This window comes from Leucopleurus acutus (genome assembly GCF_964270905.1).
Source record: "Leucopleurus acutus genome assembly, chromosome: 1".
Lineage (NCBI taxonomy): Eukaryota > Metazoa > Chordata > Mammalia > Artiodactyla > Delphinidae > Leucopleurus > Leucopleurus acutus.
The window spans coordinates 165,612,608-165,634,184 of NC_139142.1; the positions used below are offsets into that span (position 1 = coordinate 165,612,608).

The 21,577-nt window shown below is 39.8% G+C and overlaps 1 protein-coding gene across 2 annotated transcripts in view; it reads left to right on the forward strand.

The window, feature by feature from the left end:
* The window catches only part of FANCI (FA complementation group I), a 76,678-nt gene that overhangs the window by 51,378 nt on the left and 3,723 nt on the right, over positions 1-21,577 (forward strand). The window contains exons 20-34 of one of the 2 annotated variants that reach the window (XM_082855019.1): positions 3,551-3,652; positions 4,581-4,754; positions 4,830-4,951; positions 5,480-5,644; positions 6,465-6,644; positions 10,960-11,126; positions 11,459-11,532; positions 13,077-13,193; positions 15,554-15,605; positions 16,444-16,571; positions 16,668-16,736; positions 16,922-17,015; positions 17,294-17,481; positions 18,557-18,610; positions 18,693-18,752. In XM_082855019.1, the coding sequence (XP_082711145.1) occupies positions 3,551-3,652; positions 4,581-4,754; positions 4,830-4,951; positions 5,480-5,644; positions 6,465-6,644; positions 10,960-11,126; positions 11,459-11,532; positions 13,077-13,193; positions 15,554-15,605; positions 16,444-16,571; positions 16,668-16,736; positions 16,922-17,015; positions 17,294-17,481; positions 18,557-18,610; positions 18,693-18,752 (1,746 nt within the window). The remainder of the gene's footprint in view (positions 1-3,550; positions 3,653-4,580; positions 4,755-4,829; positions 4,952-5,479; positions 5,645-6,464; positions 6,645-10,959; positions 11,127-11,458; positions 11,533-13,076; positions 13,194-15,553; positions 15,606-16,443; positions 16,572-16,667; positions 16,737-16,921; positions 17,016-17,293; positions 17,482-18,556; positions 18,611-18,692; positions 18,753-21,577) is intronic. The other variant, XM_082855020.1, reaches the window with a different exon arrangement.

The following is a 21,577-nucleotide window of genomic DNA, read 5'->3' on the forward strand; positions in this document are numbered from 1 at the left end:
GCAGCTTTATTTGTTATGTTTATTTCTGAAAGAAGACAAAGAGAGTTGGAGAAAATATAGCACAATATTGACATTTGTTAAATCTGAGTGACATATTAATGAATGTCTATTAGGTTATTTTCTGTATTTCTCAGTTTTAAAAAAAGCTTTAAATTATGAAATATTTCAGAGGATTATCAAGATGAGAAGAATTCAACTGGAGAATATCTGCTGTAAATAAGACCTTTTACTCAACGTTTATTCATTAAGAATTTATTTGAATGTTTTTTTAATAACAGTTTAATAGCAGTTTTGTGGTGATATAATTCACGTACCATGCAATTCACCCATTTAAAAAAATATAACTCATATATTTGCAGAGTTGTGCAACCATCACCATAATCAATTTGAGAACATTTTATCACCTCAGGAAGAAAAACCCTACGCCATTTAGCTACCACCCTCTAATTCTCCCATCCTTCCCCCAACCTCCTACCCCTAAGCAATCACTTATCTTCTTTCTGTCTCTATAGATTTGCCCATTCTGGACATTTCATGTAAATGGAATCATACAGTGTGTGGTCTTTTGTGACTGACTTCTTTCACTTAACCTGATGTTTTCAGGGGTCATCCATGTTGTAGCATGTATCAGTGCTTCATTCCTTTTTATAGCTAAATATTTCATTACATGAATCTTTTTATATATTGAGAGAGTTCAAGATACTGTTATGTACTAATAGTGATAACAACAGTACCTAACTATAGCACTTATAGAAGGCCAAGCAGTTTATGAAGCATTATATGGTGGATGATCTCATTTAGTCCTCACAAAACCCTGTGAAATAAAAACTGTTATCTCCATTTTACAGATTTATATTTTAAGGGTCTGAGAGGTTAAGTAATTTAATTTGCCCAAGGTCACACAGTTAATTAGTGGCAGAGCTGGGATTTGAACTCAGATCGTGTAGCTCAAGAGTCCAAGCATGTTATTCTCCTATTTGGAGTTGATTAAGCTTTTTGGATCTCTAAGTTGATGCTTGTCACCAGATTTGAGAAATGTCCACTGATTATTTCATCAAATATTTTTTTCTATTCCCTTTTTCTCTCCTTTCCTTCTGCGACTTCATTGGTATGTATGTTGGAATGCCTGATATTATTCCACACATCTCTGAGACTTGTCCCATTTTTCCTCAATATTTTTACACTGTTTTCTTCAGATTTGATATTTTCTCATAATCTGTCTTCAAGTTTACTTTCTCCTCTGCCATTTCAGATCTGTTGTTTTACTCTTGAATGTATGTTGAATTTTATCAAATACATTTTTGTATCTATTGAGATGACCGTTATGATTTTACTCCTTTAACCTATTACTGTGATGAATTATATTATTTAATCTTTTAAAGCAACATGGTGGGGGGACTTCCCTAGCAGTCCAGTGGTTAAGACTCCGCACTTCCAACTGCAGGGGGCGTGGATTCCATCCCTGGTCATCAGGGAGCTAAGATCCTGCCTGCCGTGTGGCACGGCCAAAAAAAAAAAAAAAAAAATTGCATTCCTGGGATGAACTCAAATTGATGATGATATATTACCTTTTTTATACACTACTGGGTTTGGTATTCATTTAAGACTTTTACATATATGTTTATAAGAGGGAATGGCCTGTAATTTTCATTTCTTATACTGAACTTCCTTGGTTTAGTATGAGCTTATTAATAAAATGATTTAGGGATGTTCCCTCTTTGTCTAGTTTATGTAAAATTTGAAATTGTCTCTATTTCCTTTTTTTCCCTTAACTTTTTTCAAAGTTATATGTTATCTTTCTTTAAACTTTCAGCTAGATTTTTGGCTTTTGATTTTTCGGACTACACAGGTAGTGTGAATGCTACCCCATCTACGTTTGGAGACTGGCTTGTGGTTAGAAAGTCCCAGGAGAGACATTTTTCCCCCTTCACCTAAAGTCAGGGGTCAGTTAAGCAGATACATATCCCTCTACCATCCTCCTCCATATGCTGGATTTATTTTTTAGGTTTATCCACTAAGAATATCTCCTGAGAATTCGAGCTTTATGTGAAGGTTTCTGATCCAGCCTCCACCGCATGAGGACCCTAGGCTTTGTCTTTAATTTCATGATTCCTTTTTACTTTCCTTTTCCTTTCCTCTTAGCTATCTATTTAATAAATATGTCTATATAAAATTTTTAATGCAATATTATTTACTGTTCTTTACCATGAGGATTTCTCTAAACCCTAGTCCACCATTTTGCTATAAATGGAACTGCTCTTTCTCTCCCTCTCCCTCTCCGTCCTTTTTATGCCATTGCTTTGTGATAATTCTGCTAACGAAGCTCCATTTGAAAGTACGGTCTCAGATATGGAGAAATTATTGGAAGGTCCTATACTATTCATCGAAAGCTTTTCAGTGGGCCTTGGACCTGATCCTATATAAAATTTGTATCCTGGTATACTGTATCTGTCAAACTGTAATGATCAGTCCATCTACATTTGCACATTTAACATCGCAAATGATGACTGAAGGCATAGACCAGTGCTTCCCAACTTAGGTTAGTATGTGGACCTGTAAAATTCTACAGACTCCAAAAGTTAAAAAAAAAGGATAACCTTTTTTTTAATGGAAGTATAGTTGATTTACAATGTTGTATTAGTTTCTGGTGTACAGCAAAGTGATTCAGTTATATATATATTCTTTTTCATATTCTTTTCCATTATGATTTAGTACAGGATGTTCAGTATAGTTCCCTGTGCTATACTGTAGGATCTTGTTGTTTATGTATCTTATATACAGTAGTTGGTATTTGCTAATCCCAAAGTCATAATTTATACTGCCTCTTTTCCCTTTGGTAGCCATAAGTTTGTTTTCTGTGTCTGTGAGTCTATTTGTTTTGTAAGTAAGTTCATTTGTCTCGTATTTTAGATTCCATATGTAAGTGATATCATATAGTATTTGTCTTTCTCAGTCTGACTTAGTATAATCTCTGGGTCCATCTTTGTTGCTGTAAATGGCATTATTTCATTCTTTTTTATGGCTGAGTTAACTAACAGTTTTTTGAGCTCTGTTATGTGCCAAGTAGTATTTGAAGCTCCTTACATATGTTAGCATGTTTAATCCTTATACGAATTTATACATTTATATTAATAAATATCCTCATTTCACAGATGAGGAACCAAGGCATGGATACCTTTATTGAATTAATAAGTGGTGGTACTGGGATTTTAGACTCAGCCAGTCTGACTCTAGAGCCTATATTCTTAACCTTCAAGCTATACTGAAAATGCTGATTGCCTATACAAATTTAGGAATTGGTGTGAGAGAGTATGATGTTTTATAGGAGAGGTTATGAAGTGGAAATAGGAAAGAAGATCTCAGTTGGTACAGTACCTAAAGCAAGGGCAAAGGATATGGTTGAGTCAAAGCAACACAAATTTTGCTGCAGTGTTCTTTGGACAGTTGGGAAATAATGTCTTAGAAAGCATTAAAGGTGCCATTAGCTTGACCCGCTAAAAAAGTGAAAAACATTCATGAGCCATGGTATCTTTTTCCTTACCATACACAGTTAAAACAATTCTATGAGCCGGAACCTGATATGCTGCCACCTCTGAAATTAGAAGCTTGTATTCTGACCCAAGGAGATCAGATCTCTCTACAGGAACCACTGGTGAGACTTTTTTCCCTCCTTCCAGAACCATTATTTTTATTCTTAAGTAAAACTATCAGCCCTGTTGATATGGTTGATCTTCAGAAACAGATACCTTCCCCTGTGAAGCGCTCTTCCTGGTACTCCCAATGAATTTTTACTCTTAACTCTTAACTGCTTATCTTTTCTGACCCATCTTCACCTTGGTTTTCTTGGTAAGATATCTGCATGTCAGCACTTTACTAAATCAAGGCATCCATTGTTTCTCCCAAGGAGCATTTTATCTCCCGTTTATGGCTCTTTGATTACATATACTAAATAAATATAGTTTAGAATGGAGAGAAGGAGGTCACCCGGAAGCAGATGAACCCAGGGGACCTGCTTCATTAGTCTGGGGTATATGATTTAGGCTGAGCTAGAATTGGCATTCTGTCGAACCTTCAGAGGAACTAGGACAGGTTGGTTTTCTATTCTAGTTGTCTAGCCTCAGAAAGAGAAGAAAAGATAAAAACTGAAACTGTCTCATCCCAAGTGACTTATAACAGATGTCCTCAGCCTGGATCAGAGATGCTAAAGATTGGTCTCCCAAAGATTCCCTCAACATAAACCCCTATCTTTAGAATAGCCTCTGTGACTCAAAGGAGCTAGAGAGGATTTAATTTCACAGCCTGGCTCCATGGTGTTCGTACCAAATCAGAGGCAGCACATCTGATGTTGCATTCTTAGGTGTCAGCTACTTATGAAGCCAGTGCCTTTGGGAAAGGCCAGAAAACAATGCCTCTGTTAGTTCAATTATTTTTTTTCCAGTTTTGTTAATCCAGATTGACTTAACTTGTGATGCTAATGAATAACTTACTTTAGCCTTATAGATAAGGATTATTTGTTGATTATCAACAGCTTCATAGGTTATCCTTTAACAAGAATATTCAATTATTATTTTCTTCTGCAGGATTGTCTGCTTTGTTGTATTCAACACTGTTTGGCCTGGTATAAGAGTAGAGTGATGCCCCTACAGCAGAAAGAAGAGGAGGAGGAAGAAGAGGGATTCTACCAAGACTTAGATGATATGTTGGAGTCTATTACTAGTAGAATGATTAAGAGTGAACTAGAGGACTTTGAACTGGTAATTGCTAAGTCTCAGCTGTGTTGAATAATGGAGGTTTTTAGTAGCTTATTAATTTTATCTTCTGTTTTTTAGGACAAATCAGCAGATTTTTCTCAGAGCACTGGTATTGGCATCAAAAACAATATCTGTGCTTTTCTTGTTATGGGAGTTTGTGAGGTTCTAATAGAATATAATTTCTCTGTAAGTAATTTCAGGTAAGGTATTGCTGTGACTCTACTTGTAGTTCATTTTATGTGTGTGTGTGTGTGTGTGTTTTTTTTTTTTTTAACACAATATGCTAGGTATGAACAGACCACAGACCATACACTATCTATTAATGGACATGTAGCCTAAGACCAATCTATGTTCTTTCTACCAGGGAACACCAAAGCATATGCCAAAGAGGCTGGTGAATTTTGTCCCTCCAGCAGGCTTTAATGTATTCAAAATTCCCCAGACCCTGAACATAATAAGAACTCCTGATTTTAACAGAGAAATTTTGATTGGTGGTAGTATTGAACTTTCATTCTCTGCAGTGACTGGTATAAATAAGGGAAGAAAAGAAATAACCCAGATTGGTATGACCTGGGAGTGCTATGTTAATGAAGATCCATTCATTTGTAATGTTGGGTCTAAACTATGAAATCTAAAGAAGCATTGTGATTTCTTTATTACTGTTTGTGAAAATAAACCACAATATTCTGATGCTTGTCCTTGATGGTCTCTTTTTCTTTTTTACACAGTAAGAATAAGTTTGAGGACGTTCTGAGCTTATTTATGTGTTACAAGGAACTCTCTGACATCCTTAATGAAAAAGCTGGTAAAGGCAAAACTAAAATGGCCAACAAAACAAATGATAGTTTTTTGTCCATGAAATTTGTGTCTGATCTTCTCACCGCTCTTTTCAGGTAAGGTTCTAACAGAGTGCTTAAAGACAGCAGTGTGGTGAAGATAAAAATACCTACCCAGGCTCACTGATATTACCTAGCTTGGATTCACACAGTTCTTAGCACATATACAGTAAGAAGTAAGGTAGGAGGTTTGTAATTTTCTTGAAATGAAGGCAGAACAATCCTACCTAGGCATTAAAGAGATACTTTGAATTATTAAAGGAAAAATCAGAAACAATGGACTAGTGAATGAAAAAATAGGATGAATTCCAACAATGTGTTCTAAGAAAATCAACCTAAGTAACTCAAACACGCTAACAGATAAAAAAAGAAGAAAGAAAAACCTGAATTAAAAAAAACAAAGGGGCTCCCCTGGTGGCGCGGTGGTTGAGAGTCCGTCTGCCGATGCAGGGGACACGGGTTCATGCCCCAGTCCGGGAGGATCCCACATGCCGCGGAGCGGCTGGGCCCATGAGCCATGGCCACTGAGCCTGCGCGTCTGGAGCCTGTGCTCTGCAACGGGAGAGGCCACAACAGTGAGAGGCCCGCGTACCGCAAAAAAACCCAAAAAAAACAGAAGAGTAACAACAACAACAAACCACTAAAGAAAACTAAGACATTTAAATTTCATCAGAGTTAAAGGAGTGGGGGAGGGGGAGAAAGTGAGGTAACACTGAGAATGATATTTGTAGGACAGCCATGGCAGTGACTCTGGCATGGGCTGCTTAGAGTCTGTCATTTAGAGCTTGCTCTGTACTATTACCCTGAACAGTCTCTAGAAAACCTAATTCCAGGTCCCAATAGCTGTAGAGGAATCTTTCTCTTTTTCTCTCTCTAGGGACAGTACCCAAAGTCATGAACAGAGCCTGTCTGTTCTAAGGTCCAGCAATGAGTTTATGCGCTATGCAGTGAGTGTGGCTCTGCAGAAGGTACAGCAACTAAAGGAAATGGGGCATGTGAGTGGCCCTGATGGCAAAAACCCAGAGAAGGTCTTTCAGAACCTCTGTGACATAACTCGGTAAGCCCCACTCACCCTTAGAAACCGTTTCCACTTGCTGTGGAGTCTCCAAGAGAAGAAATTGGGGGTGGGGATGAAGGTGGGTTTGAGGTTGGGCATTGCCCTAAAGGTGAAAGTACAGTCACTATATTGGGTTCTTTTTCCTAGTCATATTTTGGTGTGGATTGTTAGTCACATGTAAAACGTTATTCTGTTACCAGGAATAAAGAGGGATATTACATAATGACTAAATAATTTATCAAGTAGATATAACAATTTTAAATGTATATGTACCTAACAACAGAGCTTCGAAATACTTGAAGCAAAAATGGATAGAACTGAAGGAGAAATATACAAATAATAATCTACCTCTCTTGGTAATCAGTAGAAATAGATAGAAAATCAGGGAGGACGTGGAAGACTTGAACAACACTATCATCCAGCTTGATTTAATTGACATTATAGAACATTAAATAAGTTTCAAAATACACGTTCCTTTCATGTGCTTATGGTACATTCATCAAGATGGACCAATATTTTGGGCCATAAAACAAACTTAACAAATTTTTAAAATAGAAATCAGCGTGTTCTCTGACCACAACAGAATTAAACAAGAAAGCAGTAACAAAAATATGCGGATAATCCCCGTATATTTGGAAATTAAATGCATTTCTAAATAACCCATAGTCAAAGAGAAAGTCAGAAATTTTAAAATATCTTAATGAAGATGAACATTTGAGCGTGCCAAATTTTGTATGGTCCAGCTAAAGCAGTGTCTAGGTAGAAATTTAGAACAATCAGTGTTTATATTAGAAAGAAATCTGAAATCTCTAATGTAGGCTTTTACATTAAGAAAATAGAAGATCAGGTTAAAATGAAAGTGAGCAAAAGGAAGGAAATAATAAAGACAAAAGTAGAATCATTGAAAATAAAAACAGGGGCCTTCCCTAGTTGTCCAGTGGTTAAGAATCTGCCTTCCAATGCAGGGGAATGCAGGTTTGATCCCTGGTTGGGGAACTAAGATCCCACATGCCTCAGGACAACTAAGCCTGTGCTGTAACTACTGAGCCCACGCACCACAACTAGAGCCCATGTGCCGCAATGAAAGATTCCACATGCTGCAACAAAGATCCCACGTGCCGTAACTAAGACCCAGTGCAGCCAAATAAATAAATAAATTTTTTTTTAAAAGAAAGCAAAAACAATAGAGAAAATGAGACCAAAATCTAGTTGAGATCAATAAATTCAATAAACTTTAGCCAGACTGACCAGGAAAAGAAGACACAAATTACAAATACCAGGTATATGAGGAAGAGGAGACATCACTACTGATTCTACACATATTAAAGATTCATAACAGAATGTTAACTTTATGCCAATAAACTTCATAACTTAAATGCATGAATTTCTTTAAACCTCACTCAAGAAAAAATAGGTAACCTGAGTAATCCTATCTCTATTAAAGAAATTGCATTTGTGATTCAAAATTTTCCCTCAACAAAAACCGCAGACCTGCATGTCTCCACCGTTGAATTCTACCAAACATTTTAGGAAATAACACCAATTTATGCAGACTCTTCCAGAAAATGGAGGAGGGAACATGTCCCAACTCATAAGACCAGTGTTAATTACCTTGATACCAAATCCAGCCAAAGACATTAATAAGAAAAGTACAGACCAAATTCTCTCATGCATATAGATGTAAAAAAATTAGCAAATTCATCCCAACAGTTTATAAGAAGAATAACTTATCATTTAAGTGGAATTTTTCCCAGGATGCAACGTTGGCTCAATTTGTAAATCAATCAGTGTAATTCACCATGTCAACAGACTAAAGAAAAAACCATATGTTCATCCCAGTAGATGCAGGCAATCAGAATTCAACATAAACCATGATAAAATCTCTTGACAAGGGCTTCCCTGGTGGCGCAGTGGTCGAGAATCTGCCTGCTAATGCAGGGGACATGGGTTCGAGCCCTGGTCTGGGAGGATCCCACATGCCGCAGAGCAACTAGGCCCGTGAGCCACAACTACTGAGCCTGCGCATCTGGAGCCTGTGCTCCACAACAAGAGAGGCCGCGGTAGTGAGAGGCCCACGCACTGTGATGAAGAGTGGCCCCTGCTTGCCACAACTAGAGAAAGCCCTCGCACAGAAACGAAGGCCCAACACAGCAAAAATAAATTAATTAATTAATCAACTCCTACCCCCGACATCTAAAAAAAAAAAAAATCTCTTGGCAAACCAGGAATGAAAGAATTTTCTCAGTCTAATAAAGGATATCCACAAAAACCCTATAGTTAACAGCATACTTAATGAAGAAAGACTCAGTGCTTTCCCCCTTGTGCTTTCACCACTACTATTCAAAATCATACTGGAGGTGGTCCTAGTCAGTGCAGTAAGACAGGAAAAAGAAATAAAAGACAAAAGATTGAAAAAGAAAGAATAACACTGTCTTTATAGACATAATTGTCTACATAAAAATTTCCAAAGAATTATTTTTAAAGCCACTAGATCTATTAAGTAAGTTTAATAAGGTTGCAGGATTCAAGGTCAGTTTTTTAGAAAACTGTATTTTTATGTACATACTAGTGGTGAACAACTGGAAATTGAAATTTTAAAAACTACCATTTACTATAGTGTCACAAAATGAAAACTACTTAGTGATAAATCTCAAAAACATGCAAGATTGATGTGATGAAAACTAAAACATTAATGAAAGAAATCAAAGAAGTCCCAAGTAAATGGAAAGACATACAGTGTCCAGGGATTGGACGATTCAGTGTGTCAAGGTGTGAATTATTCCCAAATTAATCCATAGATTCAACACAATACCAATCAAAATCCTATCAAGCTTTATTGTAGGAATTGACAAGATTATTCTAAAACTTATATGGAAAAGTAAAGGACCTAAAGTAACTAAAATGTGAAATAAAACAACAAAGTTAGAGGACTCCCACTATGTGATTTCAAGTCTTACTATAAAGTTGTTGTGTTTAAGGTAGTGTGGTATTGCTAGAATCAATGGAACAGAAATAGATGGTTCAGAATTGATCCACACAAGTATGGTCTTGACTTTTGACAATGGAGAAAGAAAAGTCTTTTCAACAAGTAGTTTTGGAACAGTTGGACATGAATATGTGAAAAAATGAATCTTTTATCCATTTCTCATGTTATATACAAAAAGTTGACTTGAAATGGATCAGAGACATAAATGTAAAACCAAATATTGTAAAACATCTAGAAGACAGAAAAGGCTTTGCAGCCTTGTTTTAGGTAAAAATTTCTTAGATGAAATACCAGAAGCACAGTTGATATTTTTAAAAAATTTAACTCTGTTCTTTGAAAAACACTCTTAAGGAAATGAAAAGACAAGCCACAGATGAGAGAATATTTGCAAAACACATGTGTGATGATGGACTGGTAACCAGAGTATATAAAGAACTCTTAAACTTGTTAAGAAAACAATCAAATTGCAAAATGGGTAAAATACTTGAACACTTTACCAAAGAAGATGTATAGATGGCAAATAAGAACCCAAAAGGATGGTCAACATAATTAAACACTAGGTAAATGCAAATTAAAATCACAATGAGATATCAGTAAACACCTATTAGAATGCCTAAAAGTTTAGATTGACCATACTAGAGTGTTGTCACAGATGTGGAAGAATTTGAACTCTTATACACTGTTGACAGAAATGTAAATGGTGCAGCCACTTTGGAAAATAGTTTGGCGGTTTCTTAAGAAGTTAAGCACACACCTACCATATGATATTCCCACCCCACTCTTAGGTATTTACCCAAAAGAAACGAAAGTAGATGTTGATACAAAGGTTTGTATATGGCAGCTTTATCTGTAACAGCAAAATCTGGAAACAACCCAGAAGTCTGTCAATAGATGGATGGATAAATTGGTGAATGGGTAAGCTGTGGTACATCCATACCCTGGAGTACTACTCAGCAATAAAATGGGACAAATTACCAATACATGCAGCAACATAGGTGAATCTCAAAAGCATATGCTGTTAGCAAAGCCAGATTCTAAAGGCTGCATAATGAATGATACCATTTTTGTATGATAGTTTGTAAATAGTAAAGCCACTGGGACAGGAAACAGACCAGTGGTTCCTTGGAAAATCGAGGAGAAATAATTGATTACAAAGGAGCACATGGGAACTTTTGGGGTAATGGAAATATCTTGATTGTGGGGCTGAGTACACAACTGTGTAAGTTAGTCAAAATTTATAGAACTATACATCTATAGGATGGGAATTTTACTGTATGTAAATTGTACCTTAGTGAACCTGACTTTGAAAATAAAATCACTTTTCCCCAGGGTCTTGCTTTGGAGATACACTTCAATTCCTACTTCAGTGGAAGAGTCGGGAAAGAAAGAGAAAGGAAAGAGCATCTCGCTACTGTGCTTGGAGGGTTTGCAGAAAATATTCAGTGTCGTGCAACAGTTCTACCAGCCCAAGATTCATCAGTTTCTCAGGGCTCTGGGTGGGCATTTCAATTTTGATAAATTGGCTCTGAGTTTGTCTTTCTTAACCAAACCTCTTGATTCTAGTTGTTAACCTACCAGAGGACACCTGAGAAGTCCTGATGTTGGTAAGGAGTGACATCTAGTGGATTCAGAATTGACACTTACTGGATTACATTTATTCACAAACAGTGACTGGAAAATGGAATATAGTATTAAGAAATTGCAGAATGTTAGGAATATAATTAAATCTGCCTCCAGACTTTTTTGGCTTCCTAAAATTTTAGTATGAAAAGGCAAAAAAAAAGCCCAAGCCCATTTCAAAGAAGATAGAGTTCTTTTCCTTTCCTAGATGCCACAGATAAGGAGGAAGAGGTGGAAGTCAGTGTCACTCAAAGAGCAGCATTCCAGATCCGGCAGTTTCAGGTGAGAAGCCTGGGAAACTGCAGTACTTTGTGAGGGTCCTTGGAAAGGGACTGTTAGCAGGGCCAGCTGGTGAGAATGGGCAGACAGTGAGCAAGTAGAACAGGAATTTCTTCTGGGTCATCATTCAAGCAACAAGACAGAGCTCTTAGAATGAGAGAGAATGCATTTGAAAGGATTCTAGGAAGGATGTGTATTTAAGCCACCCCAACCTGCAGGAGTCATTGCCTCTAAGAATCACTGTTTGAGCTGATACAGAGAGACAGCCAGGAGCCCATTAATGCATGCAAATGTAATTTGGCATTGTCCGTCAGATTGCATAAAGACTGGACAGTGAAGCCGATTAGTTTCTTTTTTAAATTTATTTATTTATGGCTGTGTTGGGTCTTCTTTGCTGCCCATGGGCTTTCTCTAGTTGCAGAGCGTGGGGGCTACTTTTCGTCATGGTGCACGGACCTCTCATTGTGGTGGCTTCTCTTTGCTACGGAGTATGGCCTCTAGGTGCGCGGGCTTCAGTAGTTGTGGCTCACGGGCCTAGTTGCTCTGCAGCATGTGGGATCTTCCTGGACCAGGGCTCGAACCCGTGTCCTCTGCATTGGCAGGTGGACTCCTAACCACTGCGCCACCAGGGAAGTCTCTCCTATTAGTTTCTAACCACTAGTTGTCACAATATCAGAATCTTTTATCACAGAAGATTTCTTTAATACATAATTTTAAAGTTCCTATTATATGCCAGGGACTGTTCCAGGTGCTGACGATATAGCAAGGGATAAAAGAGACAAAACCCTACCCTCACAGAGCTTACATTATAGTGGGAAGAGACTAACAGACAAAATACAGTGTTTCAGGTGGTGAGGGAATACCAGCATTGGGGCGTGGTCTAGCCCTGAGGTCAGTGGATGGGCTTCAGGGAGTTGCGAACCACCCAAAACTGGGTGCACGGGAATTCCCTGGCGGTGCAATGGATAGGACTCAGTGCTTTCACTGCCATGGGCCCGGGTTCAATCCCTGGTTAAAGAACTAAGATCCCGCAAGCTGTGTGGCACGGCCAAAACAAAGAGAAAAAAAACTGGGTGCACAATTCATTCCTGATGTACATTTGGCAGGGGGTTGGAGAAGGAGTCCATAGTTCTCAAGAGAACACTTAGACTTAGAATCAGAAACAGGGTAAGAAACCACCTATTCAAGCCAGGTTTATTTTCAGCTTTTATCCTCTTGGATTTTTGGTGTTTTTGCGGTATGCGGGCCTCTCACTGTTGTGGCCTCTCCTGTTGGCGGAGCACAGGCTCCGGGCGCACAGGCTCAGCGGCCATGGCTCACGGGCCCAGCAGCTCCGCGGCATGTGGGATCTTCCCGGACCAGGGCACGAACCCCTATCCCCTGCATCGGCAGGCGGACTCTCAAGCACTGCGCCACCAGGGAAGCCCCGGATTTTTGGTGTTTTTGAATCCTTTCTGTCCCAGCCTTAGGAATCTCCAGGTAGATGTCTCTTCTCCCTGTTAGTAACATGTCTGCTAATGTTTCTGTGTATACTTTTCCTTTCTCAGAGGTCCTTGTTGAATATACTTAGCAGCCAAGAAGAAGACTTTAACAGCAAAGAAGCCCTCCTACTCGTCACTGTTCTCTCCAATTTGTCCAAGCTGCTGGAGCCCTCCTCCACTCAGGTATGAGTACCACTCATTCACTCCCACTTAGCATCCCTCAGAAGATGGGGAGTATTACGTCCTAAAGTATATATCTAAATGTCTGCTTGAAATCTGGCTTATTTAAAATAATATATTCAGTTATGCTTCTGAATTAATATAAGATGTACCTTTCGCAACATAGTGTTTCTATCATGTTATAATTACTGCTTTTGTTTGTTTGGCCACTGTCAAGGGTAAACAGTAAGCACTACAGAAAAAATCTTGTTTATCTGTGGAGTTCAGCCTTCTTAATGTGGGTTTTTCCCCACTCCTGGTGTTTTCTCTTCTTTTCTAAAATGAAAGTATGTTAATTATCAAGAAGGTAGCTGACATTCAGCAGTTAACTTTGTCATCAAGGTTAGCTGGTACTGAGTTTGGGAGAGATTCAACAGAAGGTGATAAGTCAGAAAGCATGATCATAGTCCTAAAACAGAATCAGTTCTGCCCAGACAGGTTTTAGGTATATGTGTATGGGTCTGCACACATACACGAAGAATGTATGTACCCACATGAGCATTCACACATACAGAATAAGAGAAGTGCCACATTTTGTGGGTCTGTTCCATTCAGGAGTGATTTCCCTAGAGGATGATAAAGAGAGTCCTTGAGAGCCTAGGGCTGTGTGGTTCTACCACACCTCCTTCCTGATCTGTGAGGAGACAAGTTGGAGTGCTAAGATGCAAGCCTCCTTGTGTAAGGCCTTGCTTTAGGAAGCACTAGCCAGACCAGCCCTGTGTGTTATGGTGTTTGAGCACTGGAAAGCAGACTTGATTTTCCTGTTGTCCTAGTTCCAGGTAGCCCAAAGAAAATCCTTTTGTTACTTATGTCATCCTAGATCCAAACAACGCATCTGCACTTTACTTTCAGCTTCATTCTTTCATATTGCTACTTTTGCTGCAAGGAGCCCAGGATTAGGAAGGAAACACGGACAGAGAATTGGAACATGGTGACATCTGAGGGAAAATAAATAGATTTGGAAAGGCTAATATAAACAGGAAATTTTTTAAATTTAATTTTCATCACGTACCCCCTCGTAACTTCAGGTAGTCTGTTTAAAATTTTTTAATTTAATTTTGAATGGGTAATAAAGTTGTATGATTTGAAAACCAGAAATTATAAAAAGATTTACAGGAAATGGTCTCCCTTCTATTCATGTCCTCCATCTGTTCAGTTCTTCTTTTCCCCCGATAAGTAAATAATCTTCTTTTAGTTTCTTATGTAAAGAGTTTTTTATTCCTATACAGCAATATGAATATAGATTCTTATTCCTGACCCTACCCTCTTCACACAAAAGCTTGTTCAGCATCCTGCTTTATTTATTTGTTTCATTTAATACTGTATTCTGGAAATCAGTATTCTACAGTAATCACTGTATTCTGGAAACTTTTTATATCAGTTCACGGAGAGCTTTCAGTTAGCCTCTAAATTGATCTTTTTCCCCAACAGATCAAAAACTAGATTCTTTTTTTTTTTTTTTTTTTTTTTTTTTGTGATACGCGGGCCTCTCACTGCTGTGGCCTCTCCCGTTGCGGAGCGCAGGCTCAGTGGCCATAGCTCACGGGCCCAGCCGCTCCGCGGCACGTGGGATCTTCCCGGACAGGGGCACAAACCCGCGTCCCCTGCATCGGCAGGCGGACTCTCAACCACTGCGCCACCAGGGAAGCCCCAAAAACTAGATTTTTAATCATTGTTTTACTCTTAAGTATCACGGCATTTCAGTGCCTTTGTGGCTGAAAGCCTATCCCAAACAACTGCTGAAGCAGAAAGCTGAGTGTGTATCTGGCAACATAGGACCTACTATCCCAAGACCTTAAGCTTCCCTGAACTCTTTTCTTTTTCTTTCTTCTTCTTTTTTTTTTTTTTTATCCCTCCTCCCTTTTAACCTCCTATGGCCTCTTGGCTCCTAATAGCTAATTCAACTATCACTATGGCCAGGATCTTACTCTCCTGCACCTCTGTTAGCTTACTATCCTTAAAGATGTCTCAAATGCAGAGAATGTGGGGCATGGGAAGAGGAAAAAGGGTACTTTAGCCCTAGACTGCGGTGGTAGGGGCAGAGGAAGCTCAAAGGGTAAGAGCCCAGACCCCAGGACCTTTGGCCCTTAATGAGGGCATTGAGAATTGAGTCATATGCTATATTTGAGAAAAGTATCAATAAGTCTTCTCATAACTTTGGACTTATTTTTATGCTATTTTTAGTAGATTACTACCACTTTAGATCCAGGCACGTGTTTTAGCAGGTGATTTGCTTAGACTTGGAAAGGTCTAGGGCTCTTTTAGTCTGGCAACACCTAGGTCTGTCTTTTGGCATGTTTCTGTAATATCTGAATGATCTCTAGTTTGTGCAGATGTTATCCTGGACAACTAAGATTTGCAAGGAAAACAGCTGGGGTAAGTTTCCTGACATGTTTCCTTTTAGGCTTTATATAAAATCATCACCACCAAACAACATTTAGAAAATTCACCAGAGTGGCCAAAATGAAAAAAACACACACAATGCCAGTACCAAGTGTTGGTAAGAATATAGAGCAGTTGAACCTCTCGTTCACTGCTACTGGAGCTGTAAGTTGGTATAACCACTCTGGAAAACTGTTTAGCAATATCTAACTACTAAAATTAAACATATGCTTATGATCCAGCAGTTCCACTCCCAGCAAAAATAGGTGGAAGAATTCTCACAGCAGCACTATTCTGATAGGCAAAATCGAACCCAAACATTCATCAGCAGTAGAATGGATCAAGGGATTGTGCTGTATACACACAGTGGAATACTGTAATGAGAATGAACAAACTCCACTGACACACAACATGGAGGAATCTCACACACATAACATTCAACAAAAGAAAACAGACAGATAAAAGAGTACTTACTGTACGATTCCATTTAGATAAAGTTCAAAATCAGACAAAACTGGATTACAGTTACAAGGCAGAATAACAGTTTCCTTGGTGGGGGGAGGGGGCAGTTCTGGGGTGCTGGTAGTGTTCTATTTCTTGACCTGTGTGCTAGTTATGCAGTGATAGTGACTAATAATGGGAAACATCTCCCTTGTTTGGACTCGTGGATAGAAGTGCACCTTTGTGGGAGAGCTGCCTTGATTGGAATGTGTGCAGCACAGGGATATTGTGCCTGAAATATGACGAGCTACATGTTCCAGTTAGGCACCCCACACCCGCCAAAGGACTGACTTGGATTATAACTTAGCTTTTCTTTCCTTCCCACTCCTAGAGGATGCCTCATTTTGCAAGGGCTTGATGAATTTGCTCTTCAGCCTCCATGTTTTGTGTAAGAGTCCTGTGACCCTGCTGCGTGACTTGTCCCAGGATATCCATGGACATCTTGGAGACATAGACCAGGTACCATAGTGAGCCTTTAATACAACACCCTGAGTTGGGGATAGAGGCCAGGGGAACAGCCTTACTGTCATATCTCACCTCTCTTTCCCTCCCCAGGATGTAGAAGTGGAGAAAACAAACCACTTTGCAGTGGTGAATTTGAGAACAGCTGCCCCTACTGTCTGTGTAAGTGTTGATCCCCGACCCTTTGGAAATAGCCTTGTCTTACCTTCCATTTTATTCCCTGTGAAGAGTGAATTATAGTGGCTCGCCTCCTGAGGCCTGTAACCCACCCGCAGGTGGCCATGGTTATCATATTACACCAGCAGCTGTGTGCAATGAGCCATGCCAGGCATTCTTTTCTTTCACAGTTACTTCTTCTGAGTCAGGCTGAGAAGGTCCTAGAAGAAGTGGACTGGCTAATCACCAAGCTTAAGGGACAGGTGAGCCAAGAAATTATACCAGGTAAGTTAACTAAAATCTGAACTGGAGGACTGCATAAAAGCAGATACACTGAGCTCTGTTTGTTTGTGCTAGATTTCCAAAGTAATGAAGGAAGTAGAAGGTAGTGTGCCTTATGACAGCATGATTATTAATGTATTCTGCATGATGAATTAAATACATGCTCATTTTCCCTACAGACTTCCTAGTTAATGATGTTTTGTTGGTTTCTAAATCTCTTTCACTTGAACTAGAAAATAAGGCCAGTTGGGTTTGAATATGCCAGTTTCCTTTCCTTTCAGAAGAAGCCTCTTCTCAGGCAACCCTACCAAATCATCCCATTGAGAAAGCCATCATCATACAATTGGGAACTCTGCTTACATTTTTCCACGAGCTGGTGCAGACAGCCCTGCCATCAGGCAGCTGTGTGGACACCTTATTAAAGGACCTTTGCAAAATGTACACCATTCTTACAGCGCTTGTCAGATATGTGAGTATTGGAGAGACAGTCACTACTATCATTCTGTCCCACCCAGCCAGGACATTACCCCCTGCTGCAGAATGCCCCTGTGCAGAGAGCTCTTGCCTACATCTTTGCAAGTGATGGTTTGATCAGTAGGTGACAGCCATCTCCACAGGCCCAGAAATAACAGTTGAGGCATAATTCTAAATCTCTTTTTAGAGGCCCTGTTTCTTTAGCATATGAGTATGTAGCACCTGATGGAGAGTAAATGCCTCTTCAAACACCTTCTAAGGCTCAGTCTAAACTATAGCTATAGAACTTAATCTGATTCTAGTTGCACAAAAAATTAGACTATTGCAGACCAGTCTGGGCACTGACAAGGTGTTTGTTCCTTTAACAAGTGAGTGTTAAATGCCTCACAGGTCAGGTACTAGGGTAGGGAATAAGTCTATTTTTTAAAAATAAAAGGCATAACTTGCCCTGGGTTTAAGTTAATGCTTCTTAGTATCTGTTAACAAGAAATTCTTTTTGTACTTGCAATATTTTGATTCTCAGCAGACATTCAGAGAGTGATAAGAACTAGGTAATTTAGTTCTAATTCTAGCAACGACCCACATTAAATACTTAGAAAGGCACAGACAACCCAAGAAAGATAGTAGACCGCCTCACACCATGTACCCAAACAGCAGTGTGGCCATTTCTGAGAAGGTGCAGCTCAGGCTACAAGGTATGGCTACTAAGCTTCTGTGGTAGAAATACTGAGAACCTCTAATCTTTATTGGCTTTTTCTAAAGCAAAAACAGCAAAGTCATTGGTTTTCTAGATACAGGGACTACCAGCCTGAAGGATTTTTAAAGCAATAAACAGAACAAGTCAGAAACAGAAACCCTTTATTACCTGCTGTCTGGGAAGCTTTGGAGCTTAGAGGAGGGGAAAAAGGAAGCCTTGAGTCTAGGATTCTCCATGAATATGGTAGCTTATTTTCTTTTCCCTCTCCAGTCAGAGCAATAAGTCATACTCCATTTGCTCACTGAGTCACTACCTATAGTTTCATGGGACATTTATATAGGAGGGCATGCTAAATCTTGGAATCTTTTGTTAGTATCTCCAGGTGTGTCAGCACTCCAGAGGAATTCCGAAAAATATGGAAAAGCTGGTGAGTTGAGAATGCCTTTCCTAGGAACGGGGAAAGCATCTTATTCCTACAGTTACATTGATTTCCTTCTCCTTTGCTGCAGGTGAAGCTGTCAGGTTCGCATCTGACCCCGCTATGCTATTCTTTCATTTCTTACATACAGGTAAGTGATTCAGAGTCTGTACCAAAATGCATCCTCAAGTAAGAAAGGACTCCTTATATTCCCAGGGGACCACTAGGTCACCTGAGCTAAGCGTATATAAAGTTTCTTCCCTACTTACAGTAAGCCAAAGGTGCCCATATGAGAACAAGCCAAGGTTTGAAGTCTTTACAGCAAGGAAATCTTTATATATAAAAAAAAAAAGTTTGATTTAGAGAGAGAAGGCATTTGATATGTGTACACTTGGAGCAGGGGAGAAACAAACATGCTTGGGCTCAGTGACTTGGTTTATTTTTGGGTGATTCCAAATCCATGCCTTTGGGCATCCTTTGGGAATGTAAGTAAAGTAGCACCATAGTGAGAATGAATGAGGTGATGCATGGAAAGTGCTTAACACAACATCAGGCAAGTGTTCTCTAATGTTAGCTGTACTAAAAAATGAACGTGGCCTTACAGCATCATTTCCCAAGCTGAACTCTATGGAACGTTTTGCCAAATAGTAATATTAGGTATTAAAAACACCAAGAACAGGACTTCCCTGGTGGCGCAGTGGTTAAGAATCTGCCTGCCAACGCAGGGGACATGGGTTCGAGCCCTGGTCCGGGAAGATCCCACATGCCGCGGAGCAACTAAGCCCGTGTGCCACAACTACTGAGCTTGCGCTCTAGAGCTCGTGAGCCACAACTACTGAGTGTGCATGCCACAACTACTGAAGCCGCATGCCTAGAGCCCGTGCTCCGCAACAAGAGAAGCCACCGCAATAAGCCTACGTACTGCAATAAGGAGTAGCCCCCACTCTCCGCAACTAGAGAAAGCCCACGTGCGGCAACAAAGACCCAACGCAGCCAAATAAATAGGTGAATAAATAAGTTAATTAATTTTTTAAAAAATTAAAAAAAAAGAAAAGACCAAGAACAGCTAGTTAAGAGGCCAAGCTGAGACATGAACCCAAGTACTTTGACTCTACAACAGGGGTCAGCAAACATTTTCTGCAAAAGGCCAGATGGTAAATGCTTTTAGGTTTTGCAGACCATACAGTCACTGTCACAACTAAACTCTGCTGTTGTAGCATAAAAGCAGCCATAGTCAATACACAAATGAATGAGCTTGGCTGTGTTTAATAAAACTTCATTTTGAAAAACAAGCAGTGGGCCTCTGGGTTGTAGTTGGTTACCCCTTGCTCTAGAATCATACTTGGTACTCATTGACATGTAAAATGTTGGGAGGTTTTGGGGTTTTGTGTTTGACCCCATTCTCAAGCTCTTCTTCTGCTTATCACCAGGCACCTTCTAGACTATCTTTTTTTCTACATTACAGAAAAACCAGTTTATGTATTCCCTGGATATTTCCCCCCTTCTCGATTCGTATTTGACTTAAGGCCTTACTTGACAAGTCAGCTGATCCACAGGCATTTTTCTCTTTGTGAGATGTGCTTAATGAGTGACCTTGGGCAAGAGCCCACACGGTTCCACTAACTCCAACTTCTATCTAGAAATCTGGATTGCATTTGCCACATCTTTCAGAGAGCTGTTTATTCTCTTATAGCCCCTTTCTTTTTCTCATAGCCTTGGATCTCAGTGGGAAGAAAGCAAGGAAAGCCATTGTTCCAAAACCCTTAGCATCCTGCTCAGAACTGTATACCTTTAAAAGATGCTTCTGGGCTTCCCTGGTGGCACAGTGGTTGAGAATCTGCCTGCTAATGCAAGGGACACAGGTTCGAGCCCTGGTCTGGGAAGATCCCACATGCCACGGAGCAACTAGGCCCGTGAGCCACAACTACTGAGCCTGCGCGTCTGGAGCCTGTGCTCCGCAACAAGAGAGGCCTTGATAGTGAGAGGCCCGTGCACCGCGATGAAGAGTGGCCCCCACTTGCCACAACTAGAGATAGCCCTCGCACAGAAACGAAGACCCAACACAGCAAAACTAATTAATAAACTCCTACCCCCAACATCTTAAAAAAAAAAAAAAAAGCTGCTTCTCTTCCAGCTACAATTTTAGTCCTACCTGAATCAGCAGAAATGGGCAGTAGATGGGGTTGATTTAGGGAGTTCCAACAAGGTGCCATGTTGGGTACAACTTTTAGGAAGATGGCTCACTTCCCATTTGGTCCACATGAGTTCTATCTATGGCTGATACTCTGCCCCTCCCTTAAAAAGTCTTCACCCTCTACCCTGCCTTCCAGGGCCAAAAGCAAGTTTCTTCATACCAGCATCTCTGGGATCCCTGCATTTTCTTATTTTCCAGAACATGCCGTGTGGACCAAGCCTCCTGCCTTTCATATAGCTCCAGTAGTATAATTTGTCTCCATTTGCAGGTCTCTGTTTTTAATTTTTTTCCTTGTCACGTGGAACGTGGTAATGTTCCATTCCTGGAGGGCACAGAACTCCCCTTCAGGTAAAAGGTTCCTGTTTGTGTACCTCACACTTGGGTGGTCTCTCCTGACTCATGTCTCAATTCTCTTCTGCCTTATCAGAATCCTGTTCTTGGTTCCCTTTCTTATTGGTTCTTCCTTTTTCCAGGAGCTCTTTATTCTCTAATTATGTACAACATAGGGAAATAAGTGTTCCTATGACCTTTAAACCCTTCTGGAGCATGTAACCACTTGTCATGTAAGATACATCACTCCGGGAACAGCTTCTCCAGCTTCCTCTTCTTTATGCAACCCTTTTAGCTAACTTCCCAGTTGGGAAACACCTATTCCTACTTAACCGTGACAGTCCTTTTGTGCCTCACTAGTCCCTTGGCTGCCCTGCTATAGTAATGGTTGGTCCTGCCCTCACTTCCATGTGCTAGATGCATCCAAGAGCAAGATGGTAAACCTCCAAACA